A 14,042-nucleotide genomic window follows, 5' to 3' on the forward strand; every position below is an offset into this window, starting at 1 on the left:
TGCTGCAAGGACACTAAACTCAAATTCAACCAGCCATTCGAACTTTGTTAAATAGACGAAGTTTCTTGGGTTCGTAATTTAGCATTACTAGATTTCGAAAAGATTGTGACATGCTATCACTAGACTATCGAGGATTTTGAGTCAGTTATTATGTATCTGTGCCTAGCATGACTACTCATGCTAACTGTAGTCCCACTTCTCGTTTTCCTGAAATTTCGTAGAATGTGGCAATAAAGATGGGTGTTAACTTTTGTAGGTGATGACTCCAACGACAGACAAGTGCAGCAACCTCCGGCAGCAAGGATACTGGGGAGACGATGCGTCGGAACTGGCCTCGTGCAGTACCTCATAGAAAGGGAAAGCTGTTCCGAGTAAGTAGCTTAGTAAGACAAGACCTACTATTCTTAGTTAGGATAACATTTTTTTAAATGTCTTTTGAGCAAATCCAGAAACAAATTGACATTTAGTGGAAGAAGTTTTACCCTGTTTCCATATTACTAGTATTCCTCTGAAATGTCATCTATAACTCTCCTTTCGTTAGAGAAGGCTGTTATAGCAGACAAATTCACGATGTGGTAACAGGATAACACATCTTCCTCTGAATCACATATATGAAAATATCTACAAGGTGTAGTTTAGTATTGGAGGAGTTTTTTAGTTTATTTAAATACTAGTCATGGCATTTTTTTTAAACAAATATATCATTCATCCTGATATATGGCATAAGTCATTTCTTGTGAAAAATCCAGAACGGGTATTTTACATTTGGTGTTGATTTTTTTTTGGGACGAAATTTTCCGAAAACGTTGTAAATTAATGCGTATTTAACAACAAAATGTTTCATTAGTAACTGCAGCATAACATGATTTAGTTTAAGAAATTGAAGTGAGAAAGTTCAGTGCGGTGGCTGTTACCTCTTGTTTGAATTCATTTGTTCCAGGTCATCGGAGACGGAAAATGATCCCAATTTTCCGGGTGATACCTCACTATCTCAGGGAACACAACCGCCGTTACAGGAGGTAGAAGAGAATGAATCCCAGGTAACACCTGTGACGTCGCCTTCATGTGGACAGCGTAAGTAGTCAAATGTGTTAAACACGTGATAAAAATAGTTAGAAAATTCAACTTTAATGCTCCCATAGAAAACTGCAGTAATAGGAGGATGCTGAGGAAATTAATCAAATGAAAATCATTTAAAAATAATGAACAGATGAAGCTTGTAATCAAGTTTTTTGCCGTTATTAAAATTTTATAAACTTAAGTACTTATTTGCATTTATTTAGCTTTACTACGGCAAACCACGATAACATTTGCACTTATATTTTATTGAAACCGAAGTTGAGCACATATGTCAATAAAATATAAGTACCGAAAATAGAAATATGTAAATGATTAATTTTAGCATAAATATTAATGGACAAGAATTACTTTACGATATAAATTATAAAATCTTAATTAAATTGTGTAAAAAATATATAATATTATTGAATATGAAGTATATAAAATGAAAGAATATTAAAAGATTATAAGCAAATGAGTAATTTTTGTTTGATATTTTTTGGTTGTTTTATTTTATTTTATTTTCTTTAACGAAGAGGTGGCTATATGATTTGGTTAATTAATTAAGGTTTTATTTATTTATAGTTAATTTTTGATTGGTTAGCTGATACTATTTGGGTTTTGGAGTTGAATTAATTGGATAATAAATTTATGAAAGGTTTTAGTATTGAGGTTGGAATAAGTTAGGAGGTGCGTTAATTAAGCTTAAAAGGTTTGTTTTATTTATTTTTTGGTGATGTTTCATAATTATTTATATTGGTGTAATTTTTTTTTATGATTTTTGATAGTTTGATGTTTATTTGTTTAATAAAATTAAGAATTTTACCTCATTAGTAAGAAGATATTTTATTATAACATTTTGTTATATGGTTATAAAATTATTTTTTATGCTTAATTTAAAAGAGTGAGGTGAGCGAACTTTTGGTAATGTAAGCGTGTAATTTAAATAGTACATTTAATTCTGCGTTAAGGGTGGCAAGCTTAAAGTGTTATATATTTTCTTTGTTGTTGATATGACTGGAGTATTTTTTTTTTTTAACAGGGTAGCCAGAACAACTCTTTTATATTTCAAAATTTTCCAAATCTTGTATTGAGTTACTTCGTAGCCATATGGTTAGCATAATCGCCTACGGTTCCTGAGACCTGGATTCAGTTCCCAGTGGGAGCTGTTATGGTTGGGATTCATGTCAAGCTGTAGGTCCGCATTTTATATAGCCTCAGTGCTGCAAGGACACTAATCTCAAATTCAACCAGCCATTCGAACTTTGTTAAATAGACGAAGTTTCTTGGGTTCGTAATTTAGCATTACTAGATTTCGAAAAGATTGTGACATGCTATCACTAGACTATCGAGGATTTTGAGTCAGTTATTATGTATCTGTGCCTAGCATGACTACTCATGCTAACTGTAGTCCCACTTCTCGTTTTCCTGAAATTTCGTAGAATGTGGCAATAAAGATGCGTGTTAACTTTTGTAGGTGATGACTCCAACGACAGACAAGTGCAGCAACCTCCGGCAGCAAGGATACTGGGGAGACGATGCGTCGGAACTGGCCTCGTGCAGTACCTCATACAAAGGGAAAGCTGTTCCGAGTAAGTAGCTTAGTAAGACAAGACCTACTATTCTTAGTTAGGATAACATTTTTTTAAATGTCTTTTGAGCAAATCCAGAAACAAATTGACATTTAGTGGAAGAAGTTTTACCCTGTTTCCATATTACTAGTATTCCTCTGAAATGTCGTCTATAACTGTCCTTTCGTTAGAGAAGGCTGTTATAGCAGACAAATTCACGATGTGGTAACAGGATAACACATCTTCCTCTGAATCACATATATGAAAATATCTACAAGGTGTAGTTTAGTTTATTCAAATACTAGTCATGGCATTTTTTTAAACAAATATATCATTCATCCTGATATATGGCATAAGTCATTTCTTATGAAGATTCCAGAACGGGTATTTTACATTTGGGGTTGATTTTTTTTTGGGACGAAATTTTCCGAAAACGTTGTAAATTAATTCGTATTTAATAACAAAATGTTTCTTTAGTAACTGTAGCATAACATGATTTAGTTTAAGAAATTGAAGTGAAAAAGTTCAGTGCGGTGGCTGTTACCTCTTGTTTGAATTCATTTTTTCCAGGTCATCGGAGACGGAAAATGATCTCAATTTTCCGGGTGATACCTCACTATCTCAGGGAACACAACCGCCGTTACAGGAGGTAGAAGAGAATGAATCCCAGGTAACACCTGTGACGTCGCCTTCATGGGGACGGCGTAAGTAGTCAAATGTGTTAAATACGTGATAAAAATAGTTAGAAAATTCAACTTTAATGCTCCCATAGAAAACTGCAGTAATAGTATTTGCTGAGGAAATTAATCAAATGAAAATCTTTTAAAAATAATGAACAGATAAAGCTTGTAATCAAGTTTTTTGCCGTTGTTAAAATTTTATAAACTTAAGTACTTATTTGCATTTATTTAGCTTTAGTACGGCAAACCACGATAACATTTGCACTTATATTTTATTGAAACCGAAGTTGAGCACATAGGTCAATAAAATATAAGTACCGAAAATAGAAATATGTAAATGATTAATTTTAGCATAAATATTAATGGACAAGAATTACTTTACGATATAAATTATAAAATCTTAGTTAAATTGTGTAAAAAATATATAATATTATTGAATATGAAGTATATAAAATGAAAGAATATTAAAAGATTATAAGCAAATGAGTAATTTTTTTTATATTTTTTGGTTGTTTTATTTTATTTTATTTTTTTAACGAAGAGGTGGCTATATGATTTGGTTAATTAATTAAGGTTTTATTTATTTATAGTTAATTTTTGATTGGTTTGCTGATACTATTTTTGTTTTGGAGTTGAATTAATTGGATAATAAATTTATAAAAGGTTTTGGTATTGAGGTCGGAATAAGTTAGGAGGTGCGTTAATTAATCTTAAAAGGTTTGTTTTATTTATTTTTTGGTGATGTTTCATAATTATTTATATTGGTGTAATTTTTTTTATGATTTTTGATAGTTTGATGGTTATTTGTTTAATAAAATTAAGAATTTTACCTCATTAGTAAGAAGATATTTTATTATAACATTTTGTGATATGGTTATAAAATTATTTTTTATGCTTAATTTAAAAGAGTGAGGGGAGCGAACTTTTGGTAATGTAAGCGTGTAATTTAAATAGTACATTTAATTTTGCGTTAAGGGTGGCAAGCTTAAAGTGTTATATATTTTCTTTGTTGTTGATATGACTGGAGTATTTTTTTTAACAGGGTAGCCAGAACAACTCTTTTATATTTCAAAATTTTCCAAATCTTGTATTGAGTTACTTCGTAGCCATATGGTTAGCATAATCGCCTACGGTTCGTGAGACCTGGATTCAGTTCCCAGTGGGAGCTGTTATGGTTGGAATTCTTGTCAAGCTGTAGGTCCGCGTTTTATATAGCCTCAGTGCTGCAAGGACACTAAACTCAAATTTAACCAGCCATTCGAACTTTGTTAAATAGACGAAGTTTCTTGGGTTCGTAATTTAGCATTACTAGATTTCGAAAAGATTGTGACATGCTATCACTAGACTATCGAGGATTTTGAGTCAGTTATTATGTATCTGTGCCTAGCATGACTACTCATGCTAACTGTAGTCCCACTTCTCGTTTTCCTGAAATTTCGTAGAATGTGGCAATAAAGATGCGTGTTAACTTTTGTAGGTGATGACTCCAACGACAGACAAGTGCAGCAACCTCCGGCAGCAAGGATACTGGGGAGACGATGCGTCGGAACTGGTCTCGTGCAGTACCTCATAGAAAGGGAAAGCTGTTCCGAGTAAGTAGCTTAGTAAGACAAGACCTACTATTCTTAGTTAGGATAACATTTTTTTAAATATCTTTTGAGCAAATCCAGAAACAAATTGACATTTAGTGGAAGAAGTTTTACCCTGTTTCCATATTACTAGTATTCCTCTGAAATGTCGTCTATAACTCTCCTTTCGTTAGAGAAGGCTGTTATAGCAGACAAATTCACGATGTGGTAACAGGATAACACATCTTCCTCTGAATCACATATATGAAAATATCTACAAGGTGTAGTTTAGTTTATTCAAATACTAGTCATGGCAATTTTTAAACAAATATATCATTCATCCTGATATATGGCATAAGTCATTTCTTATGAAGATTCCAGAACGGGTATTTTACATTTGGGGTTGATTTTTTTTTGGGACGAAATTTTCCGAAAACGTTGTAAATTAATTCGTATTTAATAACAAAATGTTTCATTAGTAACTGTAGCATAACATGATTTAGTTTAAGAAATTGAAGTGAAAAAGTTCAGTGCGGTGGCTGTTACCTCTTGTTTGAATTCAATTTTTCCAGGTCATCGGAGACGGAAAATGATCTCAATTTTCCGGGTGATACCTCACTATCTCAGGGAACACAACCGCCGTTACAGGAGGTAGAAGAGAATGAATCCCAGGTAACACCTGTGACGTCGCCTTCATGGGGACAGCGTAAGTAGTCAAATGTGTTAAATACGTGATAAAAATAGTTAGAAAATTCAACTTTAATGCTCCCATAGAAAACTACAGTAATAGTATTTGCTGAGGAAATTAATCAAATGAAAATCTTTTAAAAATAATGAACAGATAAAGCTTGTAATCAAGTTTTTTTGCCGTTGTTAAAATTTTATAAACTTAAGTACTTATTTGCATTTATTTAGCTTTAGTACGGCAAACCACGATAACATTTGCACTTATATTTTATTGAAACCGAAGTTGAGCACATAGGTCAATAAAATATAAGTACCGAAAATAGAAATATGTAAATGATTAATTTTAGCATAAATATTAATGGACAAAAATTACTTTACGATATAAATTATAAAATCTTAGTTAAATTGTGTAAAAAATATATAATATTATTGAATATGAAGTATATAAAATGAAAGAATATTAAAAGATTATAAGCAAATGAGTAATTTTTTTTATATTTTTTGGTTGTTTTATTTTATTTTATTTTTTTAACGAAGAGGTGGCTATATGATTTGGTTAATTAATTAAGGTTTTATTTATTTATAGTTAATTTTTGATTGGTTAGCTGATACTATTTTTGTTTTGGAGTTGAATTAATTGGATAATAAATTTATAAAAGGTTTTGGTATTGAGGTCGGAATAAGTTAGGAGGTGCGTTAATTAATCTTAAAAGGTTTGTTTTATTTATTTTTTGGTGATGTTTCATAATTATTTATATTGGTGTAATTTTTTTATGATTTTTGATAGTTTGATGGTTATTTGTTTAATAAAATTAAGAATTTTACCTCATTAGTAAGAAGATATTTTATTATAACATTTTGTGATATGGTTATAAAATTATTTTTTATGCTTAATTTAAAAGAGTGAGGGGAGCGAACTTTTGGTAATGTAAGCGTGTAATTTAAATAGTACATTTAATTCTGCGTTAAGGGTGGCAAGCTTAAAGTGTTATATATTTTCTTTGTTGTTTATATTACTGGAGTATTTTTTTTTAACAGGGTAGCCAGAACAACTCTTTTATATTTCAAAATTTTCCAAATCTTGTATTGAGTTACTTCGTAGCCATATGGTTAGCATAATCGCCTACGGTTCGTGAGACCTGGATTCAGTTCCCAGTGGGAGCTGTTATGGTTGGAATTCTTGTCAAGCTGTAGGTCCGCGTTTTATATAGCCTCAGTGCTGCAAGGACACTAAACTCAAATTTAACCAGCCATTCGAAATTTGTTAAATAGACGAAGTTTCTTGGGTTCGTAATTTAGCATTACTAGATTTCGAAAAGATTGTGACATGCTATCACTAGACTATCGAGGATTTTGAGTCAGTTATTATGTATCTGTGCCTAGCATGACTACTCATGCTAACTGTAGTCCCACTTCTCGTTTTCCTGAAATTTCGTAGAATGTGGCAATAAAGATGCGTGTTAACTTTTGTAGGTGATGACTCCAACGACAGACAAGTGCTGCAACCTCCGGCAGCAAGGATACTGGGAAGACGATGCGTCGGAACTGGCCTCGTGCAGTACCTCATAGAAAGGGAAAGCTGTTCCGAGTAAGTAGCTTAGTAAGACAAGACCTACTATTCTTAGTTAGGATAACATTTTTTAAAATGTCTTTTGAGCAAATCCAGAAACAAATTGACATTTAGTGGAAGAAGTTTTACCCTGTTTCCATATTAGTAGTATTCCTCTGAAATGTCGTCTATAACTCTCCTTTCGTTAGAGAAGGCTGTTATAGCAGACAAATTCACGATGTGGTAACAGGATAACACATCTTCCTCTGAATCACATATACGAAAATATCTACAAAGTGTAGTTTAGTATTGGAGGAGTTTTTTAGTTTATTTATATACTAGTCATGGCATTTTTTTTAAACAAATATATCATTCATCCTGATATATGGCGTAAGTCATTTCTTGTGAAAAATCCAGAACGGGTATTTTACATTTGGGGTTGATTTTTTTTTGGGACGAAATTTTCCGAAAACGTTGTAAATTAATTCGTATTTAACAACAAAATGTTTCATTAGTAACTGCAGCATAACATGATTAATTTAAGGAATTGAAGTTAGAAAGTTCAGTGCGGTGGCTGTTACCTCTTGTTTGAATTCATTTGTTCCAGGTCATCGGAGTCGGAAAATGATCCCAATTTTCCGGGTGATACCTCACTATCTCAGGGAACACAACCGCCGTTACAGGAGGTAGAAGAGAATGAATCCCAGGTAACACCTGTGACGTCGCCTTCATGTGGACAGCGTAAGTAGTCAAATGTGTTAAATACGTGATAAAAATAGTTAGAAAATTCAACTTTAATGCTCCCATAGAAAACTGCAGTAATAGGAGGATGCTGAGGAAATTAATCAAATGAAAATCATTTAAAAATAATGAACAGATGAAGCTTGTAATCAAGTTTTTTGCCGTTGTTAAAATTTTATAAACTTAAGTACTTATTTGCATTTATTTAGCTTTAGTACGGCAAACCACGATAACATTTGCACTTATATTTTATTGAAACCGAAGTTGAGCACATAGGTCAATAAAATATAAGTACCGAAAATAGAAATATGTAAATGATTAATTTTAGCATAAATATTAATGGACAAGAATTACTTTACGATATAAATTATAAAATCTTAGTTAAATTGTGTAAAAAATATATAATATTATTGAATATGAAGTATATAAAATGAAAGAATATTAAAAGATTATAATAAAATGAGTAATTTTTTTTTTTATATATTTTGGTTTTATTTTATTTTATTTTTTTTTAACGAAGAGGTGGCTATATGATTTGGTTAATTAATTAAGGTTTTATTTATTTATAGTTAATTTTTGATTGGTTTGCTGATACTATTTTTGTTTTGGAGTTGAATTAATTGGATAATAAATTTATAAAAGGTTTTGGTATTGAGGTTGGAATAAGTTAGGAGGTGCGTTAATTAATCTTAAAAGGTTTGTTTTATTTATTTTTTGGTGATGTTTCATAATTATTTATATTGGTGTAATTTTTTTAATGATTTTTGATAGTTTGATGGTTATTTGTTTAATAAAATTAAGAATTTTACCTCATTAGTAAGAAGATATTTTATTATAACATTTTGTTATATGGTTATAAAATTATTTTTTATGCTTAATTTAAAAGAGTGAGGGGTGCGAACTTTTGGTAATGTAAGCGTGTAATTTAAATAGTACATTTAATTTTGCGTTAAGGGTGGCAAGCTTAAAGTGTTATATATTTTCTTTGTTGTTGATATGACTGGAGTATTTTTTTTTTTTTAACAGGGTAGCCAGAACAACTCTTTTATATTTCAAAATTTTCCAACCCTTGTATTGAGTTACTTCGTAGCCATATGGTTAGCATAATCGCCTACGGTTCGTGAGACCTGGATTCAGTTCCCAGTGGGAGCTGTTATGGTTGGGATTCATGTCAAGCTGTAGGTCAGCGTTTTATATAGCCTCAGTGCTGCAAGGACACTAAACTCAAATTCAACTAGCCATTCGAACTTTGTTAAATAGACGAAGTTTCTTGGGTTCGTAATTTAGCATTACTAGATTTCGAAAAGATTGTGACATGCTATCACTAGACTATCGAGGATTTTGAGTCAGTTATTATGTATCTGTGCCTAGCATGACTACTCATGCTAACTGTAGTCCCACTTCTCGTTTTCCTGAAATTTCGTAGAATGTGGCAATAAAGATGCGTGTTAACTTTTGTAGGTGATGACCCTAACGACAGACAAGTGCAGCAACCTCCGGCAGCAAGGATACTGGGGAGACGATGCGTCGGAACTGGCCTCGTGCAGTACCTGATAGAAAGGGAAAGCTGTTCCGAGTAAGTAGCTTAGTAAGACAAGACCTACTATTCTTAGTTAGGATAACATTTTTTTTAAATATCTTTTGAACAAATCCAAAAACAAATTGATATTTAGTGGAAGAGGTTTTACCCTGTTCCCATATTACTAGTATTCCTCTGAAATGTCATCTATAACTCTCCTTTCGTTAGAGAGGGCTGTTATAGCAGACAAATTCACGATGTGGTAACAGGATAACACATCTTCCTCTGAATCACATATATGAAAATATCTACAAGGTGTAGTTTAGTTTATTCAAATACTAGTCACGGCATTTTTTTAAACAAATATATCATTCATCCTGATATATGGCATAAGTAATTTCTTATGAAAAATTCAGAACTGGTGCTTTACATTTGGGGTTGATTTTTTTTCGGATGAAGTTTTCCGAAAACGTTGTAAGTTAATTCATACCTAACAACAAAATGTTTCATTAGTAACTGCAGCATAACATGATTTAGTTTAAGTAATTGAAGTGAGAAAGTTCAGTACGGTGGCTGTTACCTCTTGTTTGAATTCATTTGTTCCAGGTCATCGGAGTCGGAAAGTGATCTCTATTCTCCGGGTGATACCGCACACTCTCAGGGAGTACAATCGCCATCACAGGAGGATGAAGAGGGAAGATCCCAGGTAATACTCGTAACAGGTTTCACTTGTCGAAAAATATGTGTTAAACGTTTTAATCGAAACACGAAATTTCATTCACCATTTCAGTGTTAAGTAGGAGAGCGTAGCAAACTAATATATATTTCTGGGCTATGAAACAAATATGGAAACAAAATAGGGCATTAAAAGGCAATTAAGGTGTCATGTTTTAGCTGGCAGTCTACTTTCCAAATAGTAAGTTCGTGTCTTGGATTTCGAGTGTCCATTCACCATCTGCTGTACGGATACGTTATATTTTCCAAGAGGAATTGAACTTTGTCATGAATTCTGCGACTAATTTCCAGTCATTTGGTGTGCAGTCCCTAGTGGATTGTGTTCTTGAAAACGTAATAGACTTCTAAAGGGAATCGTCGAGTTTTAGAGGGGATTAATCATAATTTTTTAACTGTATATAAGATAGGGTTGCCTACTCTGGAAAATAAAATTTCTGACACCCCTCAAAATTCCCTATTGACATAGACCTACTATCCATTTCATAAAGATAGGCCCCTGACTTCGCGGTGCTGCCGTGACGTCCAGTCAAAACTTATATTACATTGTCGTACCTCGTTGGAATTGCTGGAATGTTGTCTTTTTAATACTTAAGACATAAAAATTTTCTTTGTACTATGTAGTGAGAAAAAAATAAAAATTAATGAAAAAGTGCGTATTTTTTCGTACTTTTTTGGTAGATCAATGTTTATAGAGCTATATCTCAGAAAAGAGATCACGTGAAATAATTTCCTGTGTACAATATGTAGATGCATCCATTAACTGTAAGTTGTGAAAAGTTCAATTTTCATCACTTGATATTTTTTGTGTAATTAAAACAAATGTGCGAAGCTCTGATCTCCTTTATCATGGTAGGTAGAGAAACGTACAAAATACTGTTCGAAAATTTGGAAGTCTAGTGTTCCAAATATTTGGAACTATTAACAAAAAAGGGTTTGGTTGGTAGAGTATTTATTTTTTAAAAAAATATGTTTACTTCAACATGTTCTCTGCGTTAAGCGGTGAGCCATGTTGCAACCCAATCTTTAAATTCCCCGCGCTTATATGAAGAAACAGCATACAGTAAATGGAAGTGCGGCAACGCTGTCGTGCAGTGTTGTCGCGTTCAGGAAGCTTGTAGCGCGAAGCCTACTTCATAAGAATGTAATAGGAAAAAGTATTTATTATAACCTTTCACAACATCATAAAAACATTAATGCATGTACACTCATGTCTAAAATTATTGTCGCATGTCTATAAATATGTTATTGTAGGAATATAATTTGATAACGAATTCGCCTGGTATTTCTTATAATGTTAGTATATGTATAATCGGCAAAGACATGTAGGCTATGTGGAAAATTTCATGTCAAAAGAGCAGTAAATAAGAACAATAAAACGAAACTAAAATTTTCTTATCCATTTAGCAACATTTTGTTTTACTCATGCTAATTTTCGTATTCTTTTCCTATGAAATTTACCACAAATATACATTTCCCGACTCTACATATAGTATCAGTATTAAAAGTACCCTGCAAAATCATTATCAAATTATATTCTTACAAGAAGACAGTTATAGATATGCGACAATAATTTTGGACATGAGTGTACACATCTCAATGTAATCGAAATAAAACGTTGAAGTAACACATCCAAAAACTCATCTCTTAATCTATTTACTTCATTCACTTTCGTCATGACTTTGTTGACTCATCGCTGCTCCTGCTATCTTCCCTAATATTCATAAACAATTGCTCCATTTCTACTTCAAGATCTATCAGTATACACACTCTCCAGCTTACGAACATGTTAAAGGTTAAAAAGAAATGTGCCTTGGCAATTACGTGTTCACCCAAGTTCTGCGATCAATTCCCTTGCCGAATGTACAGTAACACAGAATGGGTCCTTTGTTTTCTTTCAACGAAAGAAAACAATGCAATGAGTAGGTGACGAGGGCTGTATTTGCGTCTCATCACGTCGCACTGATTAAGTCTTCAATACTTCCCTTCGGTTCGTAGGCGTCAAAAACTTACACACGCATTCATATCACATGGGTTCATTGCAATGAGACGGACGAACGGGCATTTATATTTTCGTGAGTATATCTTGTGCTTTTTGATTTAAAAAAAAAAAAAAAGAAAAGTGGATATTCCTTCACGAGCGGCGGTATTACAAAAAGAAGAGGCAAAATGTTTAGCGATAATGAAATTGCAGAACTGATGAATGACTCTGACTCAGACGGTTATGAGTTAGTAATTAATAGTAAGGACATTGATTATTCTGTGGTCAGTGGCGTATCCGGGAGTGAACAAGATAGTAACTCTGTTTCAAGTAAACCTGAGGCTGCACCGAAAAAAAAAAAAACCGCGTCATTCCTATTCAAAGGCAGATTCTAATGTAGCTTGGAGCTCTTAGATCTGAAAACAGATTTTCTGTGAAGTGTAAACTCAATATTACATATCAACTAAGGTTGTATCATATAATAAACTTTGTGCGTGTTTTTGTTTCTGTGCAAGTGTATTTTGTACTGCGTGCAATAAGTGAAGAACTGACAAAAATCAACAAATTTTCGAGGACAATCACATGCAAATCCAAACAAGATAAGAGTTCGCTTTTCTAATTTTGAACACTTGGTACATTTACTGTATATCCTGTTAATTTCTAAGAAATTGGTTTAAAATCTGTGGAGACATTACATTTTTAAAATATCTCTAAAAAGTGAAGGACAGTGCGTAACAAGTTTAAATACCCGTCCGGCTGAGAGTGTATACGCGTCAGGAAAATGTGGCAACGTAGCACTCCGTATAAACTGCGATAGCGAAGGGCGCAAAGCAGAGAAAATCATAATGTCATATTTGTGATTGTTTATCTTTTAAAACAAGTCAAAACAGTTTGGTTGAAAAAGCTACTTTAAGATCTTTCTAAAAGTTTTTTTCAGATTGTTAATACACCGCCGCAATTCAGAGATAATGATGTCTCACTTTTTGCTAAATAACAAGAAAATTACTACGTGTTGAGTAATGAAATTTTCAGAACTTGCAGGTAATATATGCATCTACATATCTTGCACAGGCAATTATTTCATGTTAACTCCTTTCCGAGATATAGTCCTACAAACATTGATTTGCCAAAAAAATACGAAAAAATACGCACTTTTTCATTAATTTCTATTTTTTTCTCATTATACAGTACAAAGAAAATTTGTATGTCTTAAGTATTGAAAAGACAACATTCCAACAATTCCAACGAGGTACGACAATGCAGTATAAGTTTTGACTGGACGTCACAGCAGCACCTCGAAGTCAGGGGCCTATCTTTATGAAATGGATAGTAAGTGTGAAGTATCTCTGTTCGGACCCATCCATATGCGAACAGACAAATGCACTATCGTTGATAAAAGTGCATTAGCACATTTATTCTGCATATCCTTAGTACATTCACTAATAAGCTTAATGGATACATTGTGCTAAAAATTGGTAAAGCGTTCACCTCTGGTGCAAGGGTTCCTGGGTTCGATCCCATCTTGCTCCAAGTGAACTTTGTGGTGAACAAAAGCCGTGTGCGTGGGTTTTCTCGGTGTTCTTCAGTTTCCTTCCACTTTCTTCATTCCACTATTTCATTCATTTCTCATCATCAGCGTCTGCGTTATCCTAGCCGGCATAATCGTGGGACGTAAAACTTTCATTTTTGTGCTAAAAATGAGAAACTGAAGTCGTATTGATCATTTTGTTGTATTTACCAGTAACCGTCACAACTTTAAAGTTCCGAAACAAAAGTACATGATGAACAAACGTATATTAATCCTTACGTGACATTTTTGAATTTACAAAATGAAGTTTCCTTTTTAAACTTCAGCTACAGGAATTTGCTTTAAGAAGTCGTAAGGAAGGAAGTTGGAAGTTTAAGAGAAGTTGTCATCTGCAGTAGCTAGGGACACGAAACTAAACAATGCAACA

The 14,042-nt window shown here is 32.9% G+C and overlaps 1 protein-coding gene across 1 annotated transcript in view; it reads left to right on the forward strand.

The window, feature by feature from the left end:
* LOC145674174 (uncharacterized) overlaps positions 1-14,042 on the forward strand; it is an 83,200-nt gene that overhangs the window by 23,898 nt on the left and 45,260 nt on the right. Inside the window, exons 15-24 of the mRNA XM_081744007.1 lie at positions 257-371; positions 941-1,074; positions 2,537-2,651; positions 3,201-3,334; positions 4,788-4,902; positions 5,451-5,584; positions 7,039-7,153; positions 7,722-7,855; positions 9,317-9,431; positions 9,981-10,080. Coding sequence (XP_081600133.1) covers positions 257-371; positions 941-1,074; positions 2,537-2,651; positions 3,201-3,334; positions 4,788-4,902; positions 5,451-5,584; positions 7,039-7,153; positions 7,722-7,855; positions 9,317-9,431; positions 9,981-10,080 — 1,211 coding nt within the window. The remainder of the gene's footprint in view (positions 1-256; positions 372-940; positions 1,075-2,536; positions 2,652-3,200; positions 3,335-4,787; positions 4,903-5,450; positions 5,585-7,038; positions 7,154-7,721; positions 7,856-9,316; positions 9,432-9,980; positions 10,081-14,042) is intronic.

Source organism: Thermobia domestica, chromosome 17 (assembly GCF_964235325.1).
Source record: "Thermobia domestica chromosome 17, izTheDome1.hap1.1, whole genome shotgun sequence".
NCBI lineage: Eukaryota > Metazoa > Arthropoda > Insecta > Zygentoma > Lepismatidae > Thermobia > Thermobia domestica.